Raw genomic sequence first — 27172 nt, 5'->3', positions numbered from 1 at the left:
AGCCTAAACTATGTACAATACCTCATGCATGGCATTACTGAATCAAAGTTATGAAATTAGTTTATTATTTTGAGTGTATTTTGAAGAAATAACATTCCACATTCAACGAACACCGACAACTGCCTTTGAGTAAATGGACATGAATGCAACATTAGCTATATATGTCTCTCTTGTCAACCTGGGTTGATATAGTATATTACAACATGTCTTTACAATCTTGATCAATCAAATTTAAGTACTCTGACATACTGTAGACTCATCACACTCCATACAGAGAAAATCCTTCTTAGAATTCTGTAATAGCTCGATGTCAGTGATTGTTTCCTCTGACAAGTTATTACAATAATATTGCAGCTAATTAGCTGATATGAGTTGACTTGGTTTCTCCAGTGTCCTGCTGTGTGGGGTTATCGTCCTCTTTAATATCATTTAAGTCGTCTCCAATTTCCTCTCTTAACACCGCATGATGACCAAACAAGATGATCTCTGATAGCGGAAGCACTTTACAGGCAATGCTCGGAATAAGCATTGCAATGCCTCTAACAGCTTGGCAGTTATCTCAATTTGTATGCTGAAGTGTATGTCAGTGAATTTTGGGAAATCAAGACGGAATGTTGTTCCCAAAAATACCTGCAGAAAAATATCACTACACAATTCGTTTCTTGCTCTACTACTCAAAAATACAGTCGTTCTGTATTGTCTGGTTGTATCGTCGACTGTACCAGTTGAAAGAATATTGCCATAAACTATGGGAAAATGCTTAATTAATTAATGCAAGTAGCATTAATAAGTTAATACAAATTTGGTAGTTTGGACAACTGGTTGTGATATTAGTAATCTTATCTCTCTATGGCAATATATTCATAATACAGAAATACTTGCTACAATGGTCTTCTTTAATACAGCATCCAAATATCCATGCTGAAACGATTTGATACTAGTGTATACAGTGGGACTGTGGCAAATTTATAGTGGGCATAGACTTTATATTGGAGTGGCAGCATGGCAATATAACACTATATCATCACTAGAACACTAGTGCAGATCTAGAATCACTAGAACACTAGTGAATCTAGATTCACTAGAACAGTTTCGCGGAACTGGTACCTGTATTGAGGACTATATGAATTTTAACGGGACTGAAACCGATCCCCAAAACAGTCCCCAAATTCACTCCCTATGCAAAAAAGGATAGTTATTGGCCTGCGCACAACTGGTAAAGCATCTTTATTTTCCAATGGATGAAAAAAAATAGAATCCTTGGTCACCGTTCCGAACAAATTCCGTAGAAAATAATCCAGAGGAAAAACGTACCATGCTGGCACTTTGGATGGTAGAACGAGAAGGAAGGACATTGACCGGAGGGGCCCGGTCATAGAGGGCGCACTTTGTAAAAAGGTTTCCAGTTCATTCTAGGCACGCTAGAACGAGAGTGCCAAGGTTGTGGGGAGACAGGTAAGGGAGGAGCGAAGTACATGTTGTGTAACACTAAACCATCACTAGAACATTAGGAAAATTGACTTCATGCATGGCATGGTATACATAGTACATACAGTTAGATTGTGAAAAGAATCCTGTGTTTGATATTAATTAAGTACTGCTGTGATAATGCTGTGGGGACTAGGGATACAGTTAATGCTATGCAATACAATATTATCTATACTAGAATACTAGGAAATGTTTTGGAGTGCTATCAACTCGACTTCAATACAACACCAATGCAACAATATGAGTACAAGAATTCCCATTGGTGCGAGTACATTAGTACAAAGTTCTAAGCTTGAGTACCTACACTTCCTCAATTTTTGCAGTAAGCATCTCTACAAGATTGCCAAAATGACCCTAATATGGGTCTACATGAACCTGTACTGGTTGGTCACTCAGAAATTGAATTCAACATACTACTGTACATTTACGATTCTGGGAGTGCAGTATTGTAGTTGACAAGAGCCCGAAGACCTTTCATACTGATGGAAGTAAAATATGTGAGACAGGACCCTTTTGAATGTTTATATTAAAAACAAGAGATATCTACAGAAGAATTGAGCTATTTAAATTTCAACTTACTGCTTTCTCTGTTTTAATGGCAAAAAATTTGTGATTTCCTTCATCTCCCGCTATCAGACCAAACGCCCTGGCATCGGTCGGATCTCGAGACACGAACGATATCTTCTGCACTTCATGGAGGTACTCCTCGTTCTGCAAGTGAATCAGTCATTAACAGGAACATTGGTACCGACCTAATATTTAGACACACACACACACAAAAAATGGTCATAAAGCATTTCCCAACGTGTCTGTCACTTACTAACTTATTCGCAGATAATGGTGCTGGGTGGTTTGGGGAAGGGGGAGGGGGGAATCAATTAGATTACAATTGTAGACTTTAGTAAGGAGGAGCATTCTGAGGGTTGCAGCCAAAGAAGGTCCACAGCAGTTTACCCTTGGATTAAGTAGAGAATTTGGGGTTTCTTATTATGTCTTTTTCCAATATATTTCAGAACTCTGTTGCAACCGTTGGGAAAGGATGCAATTACCGTATGGAATATTACCATACAACATCGACAGCATCGCGAGTTTGTTTCGGACCTGGGTCTTTGTGGGTTTTTTTATCGGTGTATATATATATCAATTTATATTTATATTTATAGTCTTGTTCTGCGAATAAAGAAGGACCACCCTGCGATTTGATATTGCTTTCGTTGTCATCGAATATGGAAACAGAATTTATTTTGAAATGTCGAGTTATAACAGACTAAGTTGTAAAGATACCAAAGACTACAATTACAGCAATCATTTTCTTACATGTCTATAATACACCACAGGATTTCTAAGCTTAATACACCATAGCAACAGTCACCTTGACCTCAAATTGACCTCCACTTTGTAATTAATTTTCACAAATTATCCAACAGCGGACAAAACTCATCGGGAGCTCGCTTTAAATGAACGTAAAATTTCAACCACATACATGACATATAGACTTTAATCAATTTTCTGCTTGGATGCCAACTATGATATGATAATATTAAAAAGCATATTTTAAACAAAGGTGAGGGTATTCTGGTATCTATATTAATTCATATTAGATTACAATGGAAGTTGTATCATATCCAGTTTGGCATCCATTACCGGGAAGTTAAAACTCAGAATAAACTCTGAGCGAAAAAAAATCCAAAATACGTCACTTGAAACATTACCATCTGTTAAGGAATTGTTTTGCTTCACACAATGTGCACGCTACAGACACAAATAACAAATTGGGCTTTCAAAATCTGAAGTGCACAAAATTACCCAAACATGTTAGGCAATATTTGGTTGGATTTTTCATGCATGATCACCCACAGATTTTCCTGTCTAGTCAGTCTTCCAAAGTTTAGACTTGAATCTACCGGATAAAAACCGTTTGTTGACTTGTCACACAATGTACTGTACAGTAATGGTGGCAAAGCCATCTTGGGTTCTCCTACAGTACCATGCTTGAATGGTATCGTCCAAGAATGTATCTCCCAGGTCAAACATCTGGAGATGTATTTAGTGTACCGTGTGTTGTTATAAAACACTGTGTACTTGCACGCAGTAGTACTGTAGCCATGACCCAAGTCCATTCACGTTCAAATCTGACTTTTCTCAAAAAGTGCCCAAATGTATTATTTTGTCCAGTCTATATCAAAATTAGGCCTACGGTATGATCGGTATCTTGCTTCAACTATACCCTTAAAAAAATTACCAAGACCTACCCGTGGGCTACCCGGGGATTGGATATTCACCAGGAACAAGCTTACCTGTTTCCTCACAACACCAACACTTTTGCTCTACCATGTTCGGAGGGAACTGGTCACCTTGTTCAGCACACTTACACCCAGTCCCTTAGCAACTGACTTACAATATTGGTAATTAACAAACTGGATCAAACAATGCTGACCACTAGAAACGGGGCAAGAAGATAGGGAAAGATAACAAAAGTCCACTGAAAGACACAAACAGACACTTGGGTGGTAGAATGATGAGGGGTTAAGGGGATGTTAATGGACTGGCAGTGGGTAGTGATAAATCAGGGTGTACATCCATGAAAAGGTAGGCACCGCCGTAGAGTGCCAGTACTAATAATTTGTGCAGAGACAGGTAAGCACGGAAGGGAAGTCAATAATAGTGACCACTGTACAACACTGCATATATATATGAAAATATTAGACTATATAAGATTGACATTATGACAAGTTCTCTTGAGAATCTCATCTCATCTTTTAGTCAGATATCACACTAGGCGATTCAGTAATAATAATGATTATAATAATAATGGACACTTTGTATAGCGCCGGTATCCGCCCGAAGCTTTGCAAAAACAGCAGAAAAAAAAGGTAACATAAATGAAATTTGGAACAGGTAAGTTTTTTAGATTTAATGATGAGATCGATCAATAAAAGTTACCATCGTTCTTTCATCTAGGATCCGCACACCAGCAGATGAAATGTTCAGTATTATTCTCTTCTTGTGTTCACCTGATACCTTCACCATGGTCTGAAAATGAAAAGACGTTAGCAGTTAGTCTCTCCTTTTTTTTCTTTCCCTACTTTCTAGCATTCTTCTTTCTTTTTTCTCTCCTTCTTTGAAGGCAATTTAGTTTAATTTCTGTGGTTTCTACTGTAGCAGGGTAATTGTAATTACAGATCTCTAGAGGCACTGCTTTGAACGTTACATGAATTGTTATTAGATTTAATATTCCAGTCTTACTTTTCTTTCCGGTAATTAGGTTACAGGTAGGCTAAACATTATCACATGACAGAAATCGCTACTCTGTACTTTCTTTTCTGTATGTTCACTGATATGATAAATAAACGTAATTATGATAATGCAACATCAAGAAAGTTTGTGAATATGACTTTATTATATACAGTTTACTTTCATATTCTCTTCCTTCACTAACTTTTAAGTACTTAATACTTTCTGTCTCATTCTGAATAATCCCACAAGGCTGTTAAGCAGAATTTTACTAGAGCAAAAAAGTCTGCATCCCGTACGAAGAGCTTGCATCCCGATCGAACCCGATAAACAGTACTTTAAATTGAATGCTCCACACAATATATTGGGCAGATGTCAGTGGCCTAGCTTGATAGTTTAACTGCCCTGGGTGACATATCCCGCCCCACCCCTTTTTGCCCGCCCTGCCCCTAATTCAACTGACTTTCAATGCCCTGCCCCTCTTCCAACCGCCCTTGTATTCAGTGGCGGAGCTAGGGGTATTGGTCAAGGGGGGCGAGAATGGTCTGTAGGGGCGCTTTTGACATTTCAATTTTTTGTAGTAAAGATACTCCCTAGATCGCCGGAAATGACCCTTTCCGGCCTTCCTAATATGCAGATAATGTGACAATTGTCAATAGGTAGATGAGAGCGCAATAAAAAAGTAAATAATCTCGAATAAGTAAAACGTGGTGAAAACCTTAAAAGGGCATCAGCAGTCCAATTGAGTCAGTCAGGGGGGGCATCCGCCACTGCTTGTATTTGCCTACTTGCCAACTGAGTAGAAGCCCATGCTTTGACTTTGCAGCGATTTCAACAACTCTTCAAAATCCCGCTACCTAAAGTGTACAGATCTCTCTCTTAATTCAACAGTTCATTACTGCATACATGATCGAACCTGTTTGAACTTTGGAGTTTCAACTGCACTATACATAAATCCTCAAAACCTACGAAGACACCATAATACCGCCGTTCCTACGGTAAGTACGTTCAACACAGAGTCAAACTTGAGTGTTTCTTGGAAGATTCATTTCTTGCATAGTATGTAGCAGTCTATATGGTCTAAACATTTTTCACAAATCGAAACTCCGAACCGGATTCGTTTTACGAATCCACTTGCTTGGCGGGTTTAGTAAACTAGTTGAACAGTGAGTGTATTGCCTATAGATGCACTTCTTGTTGCTGATGTACATCCATCTATAGAGCAACTGATCCAACATTTATACTGGGTGCTTTGCATTGGTTGTAAAAAACCAGCTCCACGAAAATTACAGTAGGTCGATGTAAGTAACAATTTACCCAATGTCAATTAAAAAAAAACTTCAACGGCTAGTTTTGACGATGGAAGAAGTACATTATTTTCCACATCAATGTTGCATAAAAAAAATGATTGTTGCATGTGGTCAAATGGACTGCAAAAATTTACAAGTTTGCATCAAGAAATTACACATAGTATGAATGCAGTGTTTACATTAGTAACTCTCAATGCGGAGAGAACAAAAACACTGCGAAATGAAAAGTCCTTTTCAGTATCAGAGGTGTTAGCTTCCCAAATTCATAAATTGTCTCAACTCATAACAATTCATTTGCATCTTCAATTCATGAATGCTCGAAATGGTCGAAATGTACGTACCATGTATGTAACAACAAGGCTTAACGTTATGATTTTTGAGCGGACACTTGTACATATGATAGCCTGTACCACAAACTCCTCAATCTCTACAGTACACCGAGGAAAGTAACGTAAAGTACTTTGCAGTTGAACCAACATAGTTGCATTCATTGAGCACTGAAGATGCAAGAATGTTTGCAGACGACCGGTAAGGGACTATTAGCCAATCAAATCACAGGAGATTTGGATAAACATGTATGCTTAGCATGATAATCTCTGTAATAGAAATGTTGTTAGCTCTGCACCGAACCATCTTTGTGCTTGATTGTTACGATTTTGTTTTCAAACAATCATCTGTAGGATTGGAAGAAGTTTTGGTTCTTTTGAGAAGAAGTCATGTTATTTCTCTTTAAAAGAAAGGAAGATGTTCATTCATAACAGAATTCTGCATGTGTAACAATGCTGATTAAGTACTGTAACTTGACCAGATAGATTTATATTTTAAATTGATAGATTTGTCCCAAGTTAACTCACAAAGAAAACTCACACACACATATATGTACAGTATGTTTGATGTGATATTACAGTACTTGTCATTGAGTGACATCACTTCACTGACCACATCCTTCCTCTCCAGAACAAGATGACATACCACTGTACCATACACCAACATCGTGCCCTACAGTAATTACCGACCCAATTTGTATTGAATTCTTTGTATTACTTTTGATTCAATCCTAATTAAAGATTTGCTAAAGTTACTTTCAACAAATACTGCATGCAGAAAATGTTGTGGTTTCCACACAAAGTGGTTCTAAAATGAACTCATAATCATATTTGCATCTAGCGTTAACACATTTCTTAGGCTGAAAAGTGGGACACCTCATTATTACTAACTTAGTTTTAAGTCTTATATGACCACGTATACTATATTGTACCTTTAGAATGTTACTTTCAATACAGGTCTACATTGCAAAATAGCTACATTATTTAACATTTTAATGTTAGAACATGTTATATATTATATATTAAGCCCATGTTCCACAGCTGTCTCTACCCAGCCTATGGTGATAATATGCATCCATCTTGACACACATCTGGTTCCATTGTACAATACCTTTGAAACTCAAACTAATCTAATGAACGTTTATCACACCGAATATAAATGTTATGTCCTGGTTTTTATTCGTCCCTCCTCACCCCCAACCCCCAAAACCCCTCCCCTCCCCCCCCCCAAAAAAAAAGAACAAATAAAAAATGATAGGAAGAGTTGTAATATAATACCTTGAGTTTGTTCATTGCCTCATGGCACATTCTGTCTCCCCTCGGCTCATGGACCGACTCCACGCCAATCAGCTTGCCCTTGTAGCTGACACCAGGGGGTTCAAACCGGTCATAGTACAACTCCGACAACATCCTGTGTGACCAGTGGAAAGAAAGGAACACTGTTTCAAACTGTCATGAGAAAGACATATTATCTCAACCATGTTATATAATGAAGCAGATATTTACTGCAAATTAGAGAGCAAATAGGCCATCCAACTTTAAGGATTATTGCAGGTTTAAAATAACATGACACAGCACACTTAGGGTGCACATATAGAAACATCATGATGGTTACTACTGTATGTAGCAACACATAGTAGTAAGCTGTACATAGTAGTAAGCTGTAGTAAGCTTGTACACAGTCTTGAAGATAGCTAAAGTAGTTAGTCTCTCAATTGTGCTTTCACAGTTTTAACTGTTTCTTACTGTATTGGGAGGCAGGGGGCGGGGGAGGGGGCGGAGGGCGTGGGGAGATCCACAGACCCACTTACAAGGGAGTGGGGTTCAATGACCCGAGGGCCACATACCCCCCTCCTTTTTAAAAATCCTTGATTCGCACCTGATTTTAATTAGAAATTACCCATCTTGAGTTTCATCAATTTTTTACAAATGTGCATATTAAATTTAAACATACAGGTCATGTTTATAGTAGGGCTATATAGCATCACAGAAGATATTTAGAGAAAATTGACTTGACAACAATGAGTAATGAGAAAGTTTTAATAGTCCACAGTGTATTATAAACATCCCCATCAATCATGCTAATGTATGTACAGTACAGTATATAAGTCTACACCTGGGTAGTCTTGAGCCTGACTTCTAAAGAAAGAAAAAAAAACATCTCAGAAAGTGTATGGCTCTGTATGGCAGAGGTAGTGATCGCAAACAATGAGCAGTCTAGTCCAGGCTGGCTCACATGCTGCATGAATATCAACTAGACCAAAAATACATGATGGACATCACATACGAGGGCTACCCCTTCAAATGCTGCCTTTTGTACTAGTTGCACGTACAGTATGTTTGTTTTGAATATGTATACAAACTGTATCTATGTTGTGAAACTCTCGGTACATCGATACACCGACACTGTGTTAAATGTATGTAAAATGATACCAGTAGAGAACAGCAATGAGGATATTCTAACTGACGATATTCTTTTCCTGAGTAGGTGAAACGTTGATTAATGTTATTCTTTTTTTGACACAGATTTGCTAAAATTAGCGGATGTCTGGCAAAAATACAAAACTGCGGAAATGTAAGAAAAAAACTGCGGAGGTGAAAGAAAGCCAGCAGAAGTCCGCGTTTCTGTCAAAAAAGCTCATATCTGTGTATATGAGTGTGTACTCAAACATCACAGAATATTTAAAAAAATATATAATATATACAGTATATATGTGATTTGGCTTACTACAACATCATATAAGTGTCAGGTGTAAACAACTGTTTTCCTTTAGTATAACAATTTACACTGCATTGATATAAACTAGACTGTACTGTGTACACAGTACATGTACAGTACAGTACCATACAGTAATTGTACCACGAATGACCTAACAGATTATAAGAAAGCATTGTTACAGGCAGAAGAATACTTCCTGCCATTAGAAACCAGGAAAGAGTAAATAAAGGATAATCCAAAGGTCATCAGTATTTTGCCCCTAACTGCAAGATGGATGAAACTCAAGGCTTCCTTTAATCATTTGAACTTCATATCTCTCCCACTCCCTCCCGCCCCCCCATCATCTGCCCACAACTCTCCCACCTTTGCTACCATCCTCAAAGCACTTTATTTCCTGCCTAGATGAACAGTTAAATTTTGATTAGATATTTGGCATGTCTTTAGTACTGTCAGTGTTCACATCAACATACATGTACTAGTATGCAGACATGCACAGTATCATATCCGTGAAAGTGAAACTCAGCTCCCAGAATGCACTAAACATGTTACACAGTACCAGCATAAAACTAAACACAGTACAGTACAGCACTCAACTGCTACTGTGCAGTGCAGCAGGCGGCCTACAATACAGCATGGTCAAAGTCAAAAGAGAAGGTCACCCATATTCATGACAAGAGTCTGCTCGGAAATGAAAATCCAATCAGACATGTGCTGTAATTTAGCACCCCCACACGCTGTGTGCTTACTGGATTGGAACAACAGGTACCGTACATCCAGGGAGCTGCTACTCTAGCAGCTCCCTGGTACATCTATACAGTTTTACATGCACTGTAATGTAGGGTAGATGCTTTACAATTTTACTGATCTGCAATACTCTTCTTTAATTATAGACGCATACTGTACATCGACTGGCCTGCTCGTGGAAACTTGTTGAAATGTAATTTCGTCTCCGACATTTCCTGAGGGCAACAATGTGGATCATGCAGAGGGTCTGACAAAGTCTGAAGTTGTTCCTTGGGCTACTGAGCTCATTATGAAACCACAATGTGACAGCTCATTGATATATATTCACATACTGTACAGTATGTACAGTACTGTACAGTATGCAACAGACCTGTACTGTATAATTGTGAAGTCAAAACTGGGACATGATTTGCTGAATAAGCAGAATGATAAACCAATCTATAGTGACAGAGGATCAGTCAATCCCACTAATTCATCCTTGAAGCTATGGATTTCCCGCTCCACACCCCCACCCCCCCCCCACCCCCTTCCATTTCTGCCCTCTGCCCTCATTGATGACATCACAGATCACTTATAGTACTTCCTTAGGGTACAGTCAAAAATAATACCTTACTGTACTGTACATCAACCATTTCAAAGTAGGAACAAGATACACTTTTGAGATGGTGTTTTCAAATTAACAAAGTGTGGAATATTCTTCTCTTCATAGATAAGTGCTACAATTGTCTGGCAGTGGAAGAGGCTCCCTTTTGAAAAGTTTTCACTTATTTTCCAGAAATTTCAATATGTTTAAAATTAATAATTATTGCTGTAAACCTCCCCAAGTGCCTGTACTTTCCTTAAGGTTACAACTACAGTTCTCTACTGTGTTTTATTCCTAGAAACATTTAAGAGTGTTCTAAATAGCAGGTTCTCCTCTCATGTAGCTGACAAATGGCCTTGAAGAATGCCGTACAATGTAGATGAAAGTTTGAAATGTGTGACCTTTGACAAAAATATTTTGATCAATTTCTACCTATTTGCAGGTAGTTAAAGACTGGTAACATACAGGACATGTGATAATTAGTGTCTTAATTAGAAGTACCTGTAACGAACTGTACTAGTTAGCAGTCCCACTTACTTCTTGCATCTCCCGACACCAATGTTCAAATGCCTATGCCTGTATATATATACATGCTACTGTATATATATGATTTCATACAGTATGTACAGGTAAGGTAGACCAATACCGTATTTGACTTAAATCTGAAGAAAGGATGATAAGTTTGATCGTACTGTAGCATGAAAGTGGCCATATTCCCAACTCTATGGGGAACAACTTGACTATGAAGGGTACTACACCTTCATGGAAATGGTAGAGGATTGGCATTTAAATATATAAGATTCCGACCAAAATGATCAAATCAACCATCGAGAAAGTTCCTCCACTGTATATATTACATTGTCGAAACTATCAAAAGATGTAACAAGTTTGCAAATCCAACGGATACTACTCACATACAGTAAGATAGCATAAAAAGACATGTCTCAAGATTTAAATCTCGACATATATATGGCAGCCCTTCCTCATCCCCCTCCTCCCACCCCCCCCCACCCACATTTCCTGCTATCTTCAATATATAGATGCCACGATGCTGTCTAGGTACTATCAAAATTCAATGTTTTTCTAAAAATCAGAGAATCCAGATGATCAACACCATACAGATGTTGGTGTAAGTCTTTACAGTATCAGCTACTCTTGTTATTTCAATCATACAGTAAGTCTCTTTTCCATCTTTTTTGTTAATGCTAGAAGGTCAATCTTGTTTTCCATTATAAATAATTTCTGAAATATTTACCATACCTGAGTTTTAAGAAACACCCTCGAGGTTCAATCCAGCTACAGTGAACAGCAGCTCTACAAGAATCAGAAGATCCCCAAAGACCAGTAGTACAGTACAGTAATTGTGTACCAAACCAGAGTGGTACCGATATCAAGGTGGTAATATATGTAGCAGCCCTGTATGTAAACTGTTACCAAAAAAAAGGAGTCCTTAGGGGGTGTCTTCAACCAAAATGACCCTTGAACTTTTTTTTTTTTTTTTTAGTTCTGCTGATCTAGATAAACCAGTGTTCAGTACATATGTTATAAAGCTCAGAGTCACCCGAGTCGTTAATGATAAGGCTGGGTAAAAGAAGCTATAAAATAAACAGAAGTTGATCTGGATCTCTCTACTGATCAAACAAACAAGGTACAAAATTCCCTCATCGAAAAACAGTACACCTAATTGTGCACATTCACGAATCACCTTCTGAGTTACGTAAAAACAATGTCGGGAATCTATGTACCCATACTTGATACTTGTTTACACTACATTTGTCCGAGGAAATCCGGCCCATGGATGCATCATACACCCCAGCTCATGAATGTAGAAAATCTATATAGATACAGGTCAGGATGGGATACAGGAATGAGTTACAAGAAATATGCTGGAATACTGGAGAGACTGAAAGGGGATGAAAAAAATCTACTGAAAGCTTATAGGCCAGTACGCCTCTATCAGGGTGTATCCCTCAAAAAACTCTGCTCACCACTTCTGGTTATGATAGATTTATATGTAAGACTCGTACTAACAGGTTGGCAATTTAAAGGCATTGAAGACTCGCCCCAAACCGCGTGCAGCCATGTGAAAAAGTTAACTTACTGTTGCTTGCAAATGGCGTTTTCTTCTCGTCGCTACAAAATGCAGACAGTAATGAAACAAGATACCTTGTTATCTTTTATCTAGACCTGAGATGTCCAGGCTGCTATGTACACTGTGTTGTGGGTATTGACTGTAGCTGTATATATTGACTGTACACTAGTGTCTAATTACCGACCGTAGCAAGCTGTGTGTGTATTTTCTGGGATCGATGGTGGTGTTTAACACTTCGGTTACACCTCATTGGAAACTAGGTCAGATTACCGGCATGAGACGTTTCTTTGTGTGCGAGTTTTCACACCCTTTAAGTTTTGTTTTCTATGTATTTTTTTTATTTTTTTTTATATACAGAGGATATAGCATAAACTATGACCAGTGAATTAGAGAAGTTTAAGAAACCTACTCATAGAAACCTGGCTATATTGATGTAACAGACTTTATGTTCAAGCAAGGTTTTACTATATATACTGTATATATAGCTTGTAATGGCTAAGTACCATAGCCTGGCTCTGTGTGTAACATGCGTACAACAAAATCCAGCAAACGATAACAACTAAGTGAAGCTACAGTAAGTGGAGCTGGTTGTTTGCAAACACTGCAAAGCTACAGCACCAGGGCTGGTTAAACGTTGGATCAGGTTTTGAGGATCGCGCATGTGTAGTTGAAACTCCAAAGATTGAGCAGGCATATGAACAGTCGTGAACTGTGGAATTTAGCGAGAGATATGCACACTGTAGCTACGGGGATGTTTGGTTGTTGGTAAAATCGCTGCAAGGTCAAAGCATGGAGCTACGACAGTTTTGGCGAATAGGGAAGTACAAGGGCGGTTGGAAGAGGTACTGTGCCATCTGTCCTACACATTGTGTAGAACATTCACAAAGTATAGGCAGTGATACAATCGCATCTTTACAACTACACTTGTAAACATACAGTAGGTCATGTAATAAACGCTTTTTGGGGGGACGCAAAATATTTTGGGGACTTTTTTTCACTAACTGTAACATTGCTAATACTGGAGAATTTCTTACATTTATTTCTTCTTTCTAAATACTTGTACGTCATTATATTTTCGATGAAACTGGGCTCAGTCAGGCTTAAGACCTACTGTACACTATGATGGGATTTTAGTGTCGAAGAGCTTTAAAAAAAATGTTGCAGCTCATTAACTCAATGGCTGAGCACTTCAAAAGTCTGGCAATTACCTTTGTGTACTCCAGGGGTTTGAAACTAAAGTTTTCTTAGAAACTTTTGTTGAACGTCTACATAAAAATCCTGCTTCCTCCTTACATTGCTACTTATTAGTTTCTGTTTGACATATATGCATGTATGTACAATAGCATACACTGTATTAATCATTTCAACCTCTTGAAAAGAGAAAGAAAACAGGTATAATTCCAACAAACATATATCTTGGCACATATTCCATATTATTACACAACAATATGAAAGGTTTTCAATGTTTTTTTTAGGACCTTTTCTCTAAATATATTCAGCAATTTCAGCTGAGCTCGCTATAATATCTAGACAACACATGTACTAATTTCTAAAACCACTGTAAAAAAGAAATAAGAACTGATTACCTGCTTTGATATATAGAATTTGGCTTTCCTAGTACTGATATTCTGCAATGCGGATTAAGATGACTGTTCAGTCATATTGTATGACATCTAGCACTAGTTAGCTGCAAATTAGCACGCGTTCTTGGAAATTTCACTAGCCTTTTTCAAAAGTTTAAGCCATCTGTTGTAACATTTAATGGCAAAAATTACCAGAATTTTACACTGTATACTTGCTGGATAGATGATTCAGCCACAGTCCAGCCAAGCTCTAATGTATAGTACCGTGCTTACGTATGTGTTCAAAGCCCACTACTTGTGTATGCGCGCATTCAATGAATTACCTGCACATTCAAAAACTTACCTACTTTGGGATATTTACCAGTGACAAACTCACCAGTCTCCGCACAAGGAAATATTGACAATCCGAATTCACAGGACACCGATCCATTTTAAAACTATTTGCAGTATTTTGTTACATGACTACATCCTTTGCATGAGAGATAAATTATCACAAGTTCACAACATAGATAGATCAAAGTTAGAAGGTAATTTTCACAAATACAGCCCATTTTACTAAAGTTACGGTAAGAAGTTAGGTTTATTCCACTATACACAGTACTTACTCTATTATGATAAATAATGTTCTGCTGTATAAATCAATCAATTTCTCACGGCTGAGAATGGAACAAAACCAAATTCCGATTCAATAATGTTTTTTGTTGGAAATTAATTGTGGAAGGTTGCATAGGGTACAAGTAGTAAATCTTTAAGGCCAAGGCCGCTGCACACATCACACTGAGGTCATGTTCACAATGTAGAATGAGCAGAGGATCAGATTCAGATCAGATCCCCAGCCAGCATAAACTTCCTGACATGTGTGAACACTAGTGTACATATATAGAATCAGATCTTCAATTCGCTGGGCATCAATGCATATCAGATCCAGAGCTCAAAATCACAAAACTCATTCTGAATAATCACCACTACTGTGAACCATGTACAGTACAGTACACATCCAATAGCTTACAGTTCATTTAAAGGGTGTGAAGACTCACGCAAAAAGAAACGTCTAATGCCGGTAATCTGACCTAGTTTCGAATGAGGTGTAACAGAAGTGTTAGACACCACCATCAATCCCAGAAAATACACACAGCTTGCTACCATACCGGGTAATTAGACACTAGTGTACAGTCAGTGCTCTGTGGTCAATACCCACAGCACAGTGTATAAACGATACAGGGATGGACATCTCAGGTCCAGCTAAAGATAATAATGAACAAGGTATCACGTTTCATTACTGTCTGCATTTTGTAGCGACACGAACAAAACGTCACTTGCAAGCAACAGAAAGTTAACTTTTTCAGATAGCTGCACGAGGTTTGGGGAGAGTCTTCAATGCCTTTAAACTAAACAAAGTAACATACAGGTCTACTGTATGCATATTTTGCACTGGTAACTACAAAGTCATTGCTGAAATAATTTACTACTGTAGGCTGCCCTGTAGTCAAGATTCTCTCTAGATACATGAGGATGCCAATTGTTCATCATGCGCTTTCTTGTGTCCAACTCCCCTCGACTATTGTAATCAGAAGTCTCCATCAGAGATTTGATTTCAGACACTGGAGCTTTTTAAAGTTTCACAGAACTATAAATGACCGATATGACAGCGCCCTCTATTTTTAGTGGATACAGTTTCATACTTATAATTTCATAAAATTTATATGTACACCAATGTAGATGAACTTAAAAAAGCAGAACTTTGGTTTTCTTTCTGAATGTAATTAACATTTGAATTTGAAGGTACTTTTGTGTGATTGCTTGCAATGTGCAATTATTAAATCAGAAGCCTAAATATTAGTACTTCACTTCACTGTTCAATCTAATGTGCATACTAGTTAACAAGTTTTAAGAGAGAACATTTTTAATATGTTGACAGTAGTTATGCAGAAGGTATCCACTTTTCAATTCGCTCACCTGTCTAGAGTTTTGGTTGGAGCACACTAGTTTGGAATGAAGAGCGAGAGATGACTTGCCTTCACGTTTACCTCCATGTCACAAGAACTGTACACATTATACGTCATTTGTCCATCAGTCCATGACCTCTGCAGTCCAATATAAAGCCATCCTTATTCCTAAATCTTTGCAGCAACCACAGAGCAACTCACTTTTCAATCAAATTAGGACCACCACACTAGTGTCTTACAGATCATCAGTCAAAGTACTTAGAGAGCAGTAACATACTACAGATACGTTATTAAGAAGCTGTTTGCATTAATTGTGAAATTGATCAATTTGATAACAAAGTTGTAATATATATTAAAGTTTCATTCCAAATAAATTAAACAAATCTGAACATTTTTGATAATTACAATATTGATCATTTAAAATAATAATTTAAGTAGTTGAATCATGCAAGAAATTGTGGCTGAAGATATAGCATTATTGGATTTCTGCTTAAATCTGAAAGTTTCTTGAACTTCCACTAACATCATTTATTGTTTTTGTATCAATAATGAAGCATCTTCTTGATGCATCTTCTTGACATATCTTGATCACCTTTTCACATTTTGGCCTCTGTTGACATTTGACCTCTACTAAAAATAGTAGTGTCTTTAATATAAAGGGGTGATTACTCTACTTATGAGGCAATTAAAGGGTGTTGAAGACTCGAGCAAAAAGAAACGTCTAATGCCGGTAATCTGACCTAGTTTCGAATGAGGTGTAACAGAAGTGTTAGACACCACCATCGATCCCAGATAATACGCACACAGCTTGCTACCTTTGGTAATTAGACACTAGTGTACAGTCAGTACATACAGCTGCGGTCAATACCCACAGCACAGTGTACACATGATACAGCGATGGTCATCTCAGGTCCAGCTAAAGATAACAAGGTATCACGTTCCATTACTGTCTGCATTTTGTAGCGACAAGCAGAAAATTTCACTTTCAAGCAACGGAGAGTTAACTTTTCAGAGCTCGGCACGCGGTTTGGAGTCTTCAATGCCTTTAAGCCTACTACATCTGTCTGTTAAATGCATCAAATTATTCATTCATAACCTGACAACAAGCAGGTGTCACACATACACACCCTCTGTGGCATGCACAGGCCTAGACTAAAGATGCACATATACCACACCACACTCACAGTCAGATGCACCATGGTTTATGACTGTCAAACAAAAGGTGGATGAACAGAAGGAGTGTAGAATCGAACTATTCACCTAATTTCACGATATCCTATTAGTGACAATTCTCACTATTTTGGGACTAGGCCTTCGATCACAATTACGACCGTCATACCTAGGCTGTGGTGTGCCGTGCATCACTACTGTACGGTACGAATATGGTTGTACCTCTGCTACTACGGTTAGCAAATAACGATCTAGGCCTTGTACCAAGGTACCAACTAGTAGTAATGTACCATTACTATTAGTAACTAACAGTAACGGGGCCAATCGCATTTTTTGCTGAGATATTCGTAGGGTAAGGGGAAAAGGTAGTGAAAGATGGGGCATGAGTAAAAATATCTTACGTGATTACTGAAGACACCTATCATCAGACGTAAAACGGAGATGAATCGGTAGACTCTTCGTGCCAATTCTGGTGCTTTGCCGTGGACCTAAGCCAAGTTTAGAGCCTATGTTAATGACTTGTTGTGGTTGTGCAATTAAGGAGGAGAAGTAAAAATATGTAACGTATGTACCCATGAAAAGATGACTTGAATATGCTAGGCAGTTGTTTTAATTTGCTAGATGTGTGGGGTTGCTACGGAAGCGTAGAAGGACATTGCATTGACGCGTTACCAACTTGACAAAACGACAATTATCTGCAAATTGACGAGTTGACGAGATGGTAACGTGACAAAAATCAGAAAATTGACGTTTTGACGAGATAACGGATCTCGTCAATGCAGCAATTTTCTGCAAATTGACGAGTTGCACACTTACTACCATCTCGAAAAAACGACAAAATTCAGAAAATTGACGTTTTGACGAGATAACGGATCTGGTCAATGCAGCAATTTTCTGAATTTTGTCATCTTGTCGAGATGGTATACGTAGTCAGTGTGCATCTCGTCAATTTGCAGAAAATTGATGCATTGACGAGATCCGTTAACTCGTCAAAACATCAATTTTCTGAATTTTGTCGAGATGGTAGTCAGGGGCGTAGCGAAGGGTTTTTTGTTGGGGGGGTGTGGAGAATTTGATTTGCCGACGGATCTGGAAGTGGTGACTAAAATGGGGGAGGGGTCTAAGGGGAGGGGGTGTCCCCCTCCCCTTTGGCAATTTTTTAGTTTTGAAACGTCCTTAGATGCAATCTGGTGCATATTTTAAGTCAAATTTGATTTGCCGACGGATCTGGAAGTGGTGACTGAAATGGGGGAGGGGTCTAATTTTTAGTTTTGAAACGTCCTTAGATGCAATCTGATGTATATTTTAAGTCAAATTTGATTTGCCGACGGATCTGGAAGTGGTGACTGAAATGGGGTAGGGGTCTAAGGGGAGGGGGTGACCCCTCCCCTTTGGAATTTTTTTAGTTTGAAACGTCCATAGATGCAATCTGGTGCATATTTTAAGTCAAATTTGATTTGCCGACGGATCTGGAAGTGGTGACTGAAATGGGGGATGGGTCTAAGGGTAGGGGGTCTACCCCTCCCCTTTGGAAAAATTAGTTTGAACGTCCTTAGATGCAATCTGGTGCATATTTTAAGTCAAATTTGGCACGGAAGAAGCTCCCGTTCTCCTTTTTCTATTCAGCTTTCCTTCTTTCTTCCCCTTCCGCTCTCTTCACCTTTTCTCCTTTTGCCGACAGACCCAAAATTTGCCGACAGCGACCAAATTATTGGGGGGGTGTGACACCCCCCCACACACCCCCCCCCCCGCTCGCTACGCCCCTGATGGTAGTAAGTCAGCAACTCGTCAATTTGCAGAAAATTGTTGCATTGACGAGATCCGTTATCTCGTCAAAACGTCAATTTTCTGAATTTTGTCACGTTACCATCTCGACAACTCGTCAATTTGCAGAAAATTGTCGTTTTGTCAAGTTGGTCACTCGTCAATGCAATGTCTTTTCTACGCTTCCGTAGGTTGCGAACTATACCTTTCAAACGGTAACAGAAAAAACTATAGGCATGCCTAAATACGGGAAAAATTATTCCTACTTACAAGGGATATAGCTTCTGATTAAAGTCGTTCTGATGATTTGATGAAAGTTGCATCTTCTTCCGAGGTAAATTGCCTTAGTTATGAAAGCATAGTCTAAACGGCGGATGTTTTTCATATTTATAACAAATTGAAACGGAACTGATGCGAAACACACACTTCACCAATTCATATACCGATGTGTTTTATGGGCTAAGAAAACAAGTTTACATTTGAAAATAACCTCAACTACCCACAATCTTAAACGATGCAAACGGTTGAAACGTCACGGATTCACTTTTACCAACTAGGGACATTCTAACCTGGATATAAAAATATATAGGCGTCACCGTCAAATTTAGCGCCGTCGGTCGGCGCTCAAAAATATCCTTAGTTCCAGTTTTGGGGCTCACCATTTGCGTAAAACGACCAATCTATTGAGTTACTATGTGATATGAACATTTGTAATATATCATTTTAAGTGTCATATTAGATCCTCCTTACATATAAAATCATGTTTTCATTATGTAGGCTTATTAGATCGGACATTTCTTCATGCGCCCATGTATTACGTAATAATGTAGCCACCTCCACACTGAAGTGTTCCATTGTTTCGCCATAATGACGTCTAATAATTCGTCACCATGTTTACTGTTGATATCAACATTACTTCATTACATTGCGAACAAAGCGATTTGTTTATCATGAAACTACGTTCATCTTTTGCGAGATTCGTTTATCTTCTTGGATAAAACTGGTAATTAGTTGAAGGTTCCTCTCTTTCTCAGAAGGGATGTATGTGATTTAACAACAATAGTCAAACCGAATCCATTCTTGGCAATAAATACAAACATTTGAGGATGATATTTGTAGTTATGCATCATGCCAAATATTGTCATCACATGGTTCAGATATATCTCACTATACACTACAGAAAAGAAATGTGCTTTGAAGAACTTGAAGTTTTCAGTAGTACAATTAGACATATAATTCAAACTGCTTGTTTCCTGGTTTCTTCTCCCTAACCCCCCCCCCCCCCGACCATTGAAGGACGAGGCTCTTATTCTTAAGAAAAATGATTAATTTTCGTTGATGTTAATTTTTCAAATAATGCAGTGGGGCAGGTTCTTCGATATAGACTATTCCATTCCCATATCGCTAATCAGTCTCCTAGCAGCCAGATTCATGACGTCATCGATATATAAATAGCTGAACTATAGAACTAAGAAGCAAGAACAACTACAATAAAAGCGAAGTATGACATTTTATGAAATAAAATGTATATGTACACCTATGTTGAAAACAGTCTTTATTACTATGAACTTGTCAAAGCAGAACTTGGATTTTCTTTCTGGATGTATTTAACATTTGAATTTGTAGGTACTTTTGTGTGCATAAATGCAACGTGCAATTATTAAATCAGAAGCATAAATATTAGTACTTCACTTCACTGAATCTACTGTGCATACTAGTTAACAAGTTTTAAATTTTTAATATTTTGACAGTAGTTATATGCAGAAGGTATTGTTAATGGATCCACTTTTCTTTTCGTTGCCATATTCTATAAAGTTTATTGCACATGCACAACATCTAAAGGAAATTTCCACAATATAATATGTGACATTTTATAAGACAGCCCTTAAAAATACAATGACCCTCAGCAATTTTACTGCACTTAAAACTGCATGGTGTTATTCAATGCTTTAATAATCGGTATCGGGTTTCCCTTTCAAACATTGTTCTCGTATAGCTGAGTTCATCATTGTAACATGTGATTACTGCATGCTATGTATGATGCCATTCATAATGTTTATGACGTCACCCAGGGTCGGTCTTTCTTCTGGATTCATACATTGATCTCCAAGACGCAACAAAAGGTAATTTCCCAACGACACTCAGGTCTTTCAGGATTCGGCCGATGGAAAATACTTCAGACGTTTTGCTAAATGCTCTTTGACCCGTTATTTCTTCCGGTGCAACATGGAAGGAATTCTGCATCACCTCTGCTTGTCTTTCGTCTGTGTATTTTAAGTATTGTCTTTCATCATCCATGTCAATTGTCAAACTAAAGTCAATCAATTTAGTTTTGTAGTTTGGATTTGACTTAACGGTAGGAACTTCCTAGATATATGTTGGTTTGTTCCCATGATGCACTGCTGGTCGACGTTATTCCAGAGCAGGCGCGTAGCCAGGAAATTGCCAAGGGAGGGGCGAACCTGGAGGCAAACTATCAGAGCCGTAGATTCTGAATTGAAAACTATCTAAGCGATGCGTCACCATGAGTTGGCGCGAAGCGTACAAGAAAAGTTTGGCTGAAAATGCCATCCAGATCGCTGGAAATGGCACTTCCCAGGCCTTGTAAGTTGCATTTAAGCTTGAAATTACTAGCAATATCATAAATACATACCAAAAAATATGCTCAAGTGGGGGGCGTTCGCCCCCTTCGCCCCCCCCCCCTTGGCTACGCGCCTGTTCCAGAGGTCGTCAGTGTCCTCGCTACACAGGCTGGTTGTCTGCAGCAGTATGTTGTCCGATTTGAGGTCACAATGTAACCAATGTCTGACTTGCATGTCCCTCAGTGGAGAACATATGTCCAGCGCCACTAATTGTGTAGAATTATCTTCTATTGATAAGATTCTTCGGTGGCATCATAGAGTGAGAACGTAATATACAAGTTCGGTCGTTCGTAACGAATTCTTACACGATGGTAGGAAATGGTCTATTATCTGGGGCCGAAGTGACGCCGACACTGTTGGATTGGACTTCAAGCCCTGTAAATGCTCTCAGAACACTTGACTTCATGTGAAAAGTGATGAAGGGAAAAATCATTTTAAATGAAATGAAAACACTAAAAATACATGGCTTGTAAAAGCAAATATTTAAATAAGTAAGTTTCATCAGTTGAATCATTTCATAAGACAAGACGCATCATAATGTATCACAATCGTGCCTCGCATAAGCATTGTGGGAGAATATAACACTGTTTTTACCTGACCGACAGTTCCTTCATTCAGATGTTTAATACACACTCGGTCTTGACTGCACAAAGTACTTGCTATGATTCTCATTAGTTGTACATCCCCATCACCTGTACCTCCTCCTAGAAAGATGGGGCATACGTATAACTCATCCTTGACTTAACTCTTCCAGATCTCCCGGAGGGATGTAGGTAACATTAGAAAGTTCCATCCTCTGACAGGCAGAGGAGACATGATCACATGAAGCTCATCTCTGAACTCGAAAATCATGGGAGCTGGGGAGGAAGAAGACAACGAAAAGTGTCTATATTCATCTCCCTGGTTATACGGTACCATATACCCGACAGTTTGACATAAGCGAATTTATTTTCAAGTTTCATAACAACGAACAGGATAAATAAGTTACAAGACAGATTGTAATGTTATTACGATAAGTATTCTCAGTTTATAGGTATGCGTATTGTAACGTTAACTCAGTCTAAGATTCCGGGGCGCCTAAATATTCCCTACTGAGGACTGGTGGTATATGGAAACATATGCGGCTTGGATGTGTTTTAGTGAAGAGCCTTGAACCTCGCTATTACATGCAGAGATTGCTATTACACGTTGAGATTTACAATCAGCCACAATACATCGGCACGAAGCCCTCAATAATAAATAGAAAAACATGTATTTAAAAGGAAAATGGTTACAAACGAGGTCTCAATACCGAAGTAGAGTCCTATAACGATACACACAAACGTGTATAAAGACGAATACGATACAGATACAAATACGTCCGACCACAATGATCGTCACTGCCCACATGGAAAGCACATGTGGCTAAAAACGGGTGACATGCAGCCTGAATAAATAGAGGGCGACAGATATGATGACCAATAGCATCACAGTATAATAAACGGATAGCAGAGCGAGGATACTTGAGCGAGAAGGAAGTAGAAAGAAAGAGAGGTAGGAAAGTGTGTGTGTGTGGGGGGGGGGGGAACCCGAGGTGAAGGGGCGGAGACGTCCTCTCCGTTGCACTATTCATGCCGTAAATACATAGTCATGGTGTTTGAATTTCACACACCTACACAGTTGCCTATGGTTTACGATCGAAGTAAGGAACAATTCACTTTATATGTATTTGAAGTAGGCCTACAGCTACTGTTATGATTTACCTTACTCGTTGGCGGTTTTGTTTGTTCTTTACTTGTTTTCTCCTGAAAAGTTTTCTTCCCATATGATAAACTAAAACAACAAATGAAAATGTTACCACTTTTATATAGATGATGATAAACATGTTTTGAACAAATCGTAATACCGATCCATATGCGCATGACGAAATGTCCGATCTAACACATCTGCACTATAAAACATGATTCCATGTCTAAGGAGGGTCAATGTTACAAATAAACTGATATGTTACCAATGTTTTGTCACATAGTAACACACCTGATTGGTCCCTGTTCGCAAATATTCAGAGCATTTAAAATAAATGTGTTGTGATCAGGGGCCAAAGATATAATGTATATTTCCGATCGAAGGCGCTTAATTTGATGCGTAACTATAATACGTCTTACCCACGCGCCCACGCACACATACCCACTAACAGTATAAGAGATGAAGCCAGTGCACGCGCGTGCTGGAACATTTCAGTAATATGATTTCTGGTTAGCGCGTTCTTATGAAGCCAACTTGCGCGTACTAATGCGCGCGAATTCGGTTGGCTTGACTAGTCGATTTGTGATACCGCTTTGCCGTATTGCTAACATTCGACCAAACCGTGATTAAAACAAATTATCAGGCACAATTAAGACGTTACTTCCGAGTGAATGACCGGGACTCGTGTTGGGTACAAGATATGTCGGTGAAGGGTAGAATAAAGAGCAAACATTTTTCAACGTTATTTTATCATGTGTACATTTTAAAAGGGAAACAATGTAAATTTCGTTAACAAAATGTCAGAAACGGGAATTTCTAGTCAGTATAAACAGGGGCAATTTCGAGGTTTTGAGGCCATAGGCGTACGAGGCGGGGGGGGGGGGGGCAGGGGGGCAGACTGCCCCCCAAATTTCCAGAGGAAAAGAAATTCGGGCAAAAGTCCTGAAAAATTCGGGCAGCCTAAGAGGCGAAAAATATATATATATATATATATATTTTTTCCTCCTCTTAGGCTGCCCGAATTTTTCAGGACTTTTGCCCGAATTTCTTGTCATCTGGAAATATATGTAAATATAAATATGCAGTAGCTTACCCGAATCTTTTTCAAATTTTTGCCCGACAATTCCATGATTTTCTTTATTTAGCATCATTATGCCCGAATATTTCCGTGTAACACCACTGTAAGCGAAGTTCATCTGGGCTACCACGCTTTTTGCACGATCATTTTTTTCTAACTAGTCAATTGTATACCTGGACCAAGGGCGGCGGAACCGGGGGGCACAGGGGCACGTGCCCCCCCCCCACTTTTCCTCAGGTTAAAAAAGTGACTTTTTTCTACATAAAAATTGAGGTGCCTCAAGTTAGCAAGAGGCCAGGGAACCATAATGAACACTCGGGAAGGGCCGTTTCCGGCCATCTGAGGGGTTTGTAAAACCAAAAATTTTATAGCACGCTCCGCGCCAACCGATGGTGGCGCTACGCTCAGATAGTCGTGCATAGAACTTTGTAAATCCTGGCTAAGCCCGTGACTTTTAATGAATTTCTGTGGATCAAACTCAAAGCTATTTCGAATGGAAAAAAATTGTTAAGATATTAACAAGAAAAAAACCAGTCTAATTCGGAAGATTCCTACATTAGCAACTAGCATGATTTCACTTCATTTTGTCTCAAGAGAAAAACTTGTTCCTTGTTTCCCAATTTGCGTATTGGATATTGCAGTGCTAGTATGCATATTTTCCTTTGGGGGGGGGGGGGGGCGTTGATGGAGTGATGTGTATACACAAATAAGATAATACAATAAGAGTTATAAAGGGTACTAAATATAGGGCTGCATCAGTCCAATCGAATTTCTGCAAAAAGGCCCTTTGATGTAGGTGCCCCCCCCCCCCCAGATTAAAAGTGCTTCCGCCGCCCTTGACCTGGACATCCCCAACATGAGTGTATATAGAAGAAACATTTTCTTTTTCATGGATGGTGGGGGGGGGGGGGAGTGCTTACAAGCCTAGAAGTACGGGCTTTATCATATTCTTTGTTATATTTTATACTTTTTGTGAGACAAATTGCAGTCTCACCCGACACAGCGACATTATCCCGCCTACGTGTCGTTGAACAATGTATATGTTTTTCTGGAGGTAGCTGAGTACTGTGTTAAAATAATAAATAAGGTTACTAAATAGTAGCTTCAAAAATATACTGTCCCATTTTTCTCCTTCAAAGTGATGTTACCATTTTGTCTTCTTCTAATTCACCAAATTTTTGGGGAAGTGTAAATTTCTAAAACGTGAGATTATATAATAAAGAATGTTTAGATGCAACTTGCAAGGCCTCAGAAGTGCCGTTTCCGGCAATCTGAGAGGCATTGTGTGCCAAAAATTTTCTTTTACGCTACGCGCCAACCGATGGTGGCGCTCCGCTTAGATAGTGTCACGGGAACTTTCGGGCACAAAAAGTTCTGCCCCCCAAACTGAAATGGTCCCGTACGCCTATGTTTGAGGCACATATTGGTGCGAAGTATAGTCTCTCGGTCACCGTGGCTTCGTTTTATTAGGCCTAATGCATAAGGAGGTATACGTAGTATAGACAATTGGAATGGGACGAGCGGCGAACAACTGTAGGAAGATCACGAATTCGAGTGAGCCTGTGACACTGACCAGACATTTGACCCCTCGGCGCCCTCCTAGCCCCGCCTCCTCGCCCTCTCCAAAAAAAAAATTACAAAATCGCCCTCCCGAAAATCTAATATCATATAGACTACGTATAGTTCGATTAGAATTTATGGTACATTGTGTCCAATGGCTGCCTCGACCAGGGACGTAGCCAGGGGGGAGCAGGGGGAGCGACTGCTCCCCCCTTTCAGTGTCGATTTTTTTTAAACTGCCGTTTTTAGCATGGTATTTTGTCAGTGCTCTTTTGATCTTGAATACTCGTCAGCTCTGTTAACTCGATTGTAATCGTAGTAACATTCACGCCTACTGATTCAACTACTTACTTAGTTTGGCAGATGCAATTAGCTAAATTTAGCTTATAGCCAATTACAAACCTACAGTTGGCCACTGTGTAATAAAATACATATTGCCTACCTAACCGCACTCTATGGAATGTCACGAACTGTATGCACAACAACGTCGACAACGTTCGTTCTATGAGTCGTGCTAAGGTGTTGCACGAACAGCATGTTATGAAGCTAAGCTAGCAATCGTACGTGATACGCACTTCCTGTAATAATTATTACACTGCTAATACACTGCGATAACGATATTTGTTTTTAGGCCACTGCATATCTGGCAATATTACAAAATATGAAAGTTTATATTGTCCATCAGTTAAGTTCGTCAAATGTATTAAAGTACAGACATTGGGCAATAAACAAGAATCATCCTACTGGAAAAATTGTAAAAGAGCACTATGTTTGTCTTTCTGATATATTATGTAAAAGAACATGTAAAAGAATTCAAACAGGAAACAAAATCTGCTGATTATGATATCATATCATCAGGGCGTAGCCAGTATGTAGCACTGTAGGCCCGGGCCTACATTTTCTTTGGCCAAGTTATTTTTTTTTTTTAAAACACCCATAATTCAAATCGATAAGCTTGCTGGACGAGTTTAAGTCATGTAGACAGGAAAAACTATTGAAATGAACGTAACAAGAATATGGCTAAATTAGGTGACTTATTCTACTGTCATCTAGGCTGTCATTTCTATCGCGTGCCGTTTCATTCAACACTCTACCAGCCGAAAAAGACTAGGATCCGATCCTGTCAGTTTTTTAACATGTAGTTAAGAACCCGTTTACGCAGATAATATTTCAGTTGAGAAAACAGTTGAGAAATTTGCATCAGATGG

At 38.8% G+C, this 27172-nt stretch overlaps 1 protein-coding gene across 3 annotated transcripts in view; it reads right to left on the bottom strand.

The window, feature by feature from the left end:
- Window positions 1-17755, bottom strand: part of LOC139977612 (uncharacterized) — a 39948-nt gene extending 22193 nt beyond the window's left edge. For 2 of the 3 annotated variants that reach the window (XM_071987048.1, XM_071987066.1), the window contains exons 1-4: window positions 17597-17755; window positions 7637-7769; window positions 4432-4521; window positions 2068-2199 (exon numbers count right to left, since the gene is read on the bottom strand). In XM_071987048.1, coding sequence (XP_071843149.1) covers window positions 2068-2199; window positions 4432-4521; window positions 7637-7768 — 354 coding nt within the window. In that variant the 5' untranslated portion in view covers window position 7769; window positions 17597-17755. Of the gene's footprint in view, window positions 1-2067; window positions 2200-4431; window positions 4522-7636; window positions 7770-11664; window positions 11826-17596 lie in introns of those variants that run through there. The other variant, XM_071987056.1, reaches the window with a different exon arrangement.
- Between the last annotated feature and the right edge of the window lie 9417 nt (window positions 17756-27172).

Source organism: Apostichopus japonicus, chromosome 2 (assembly GCF_037975245.1).
Source record: "Apostichopus japonicus isolate 1M-3 chromosome 2, ASM3797524v1, whole genome shotgun sequence".
Classification (NCBI taxonomy): Eukaryota; Metazoa; Echinodermata; class Holothuroidea; order Aspidochirotida; family Stichopodidae; genus Apostichopus; species Apostichopus japonicus.
This window is presented reverse-complemented; position numbering and strand designations above follow the sequence as displayed.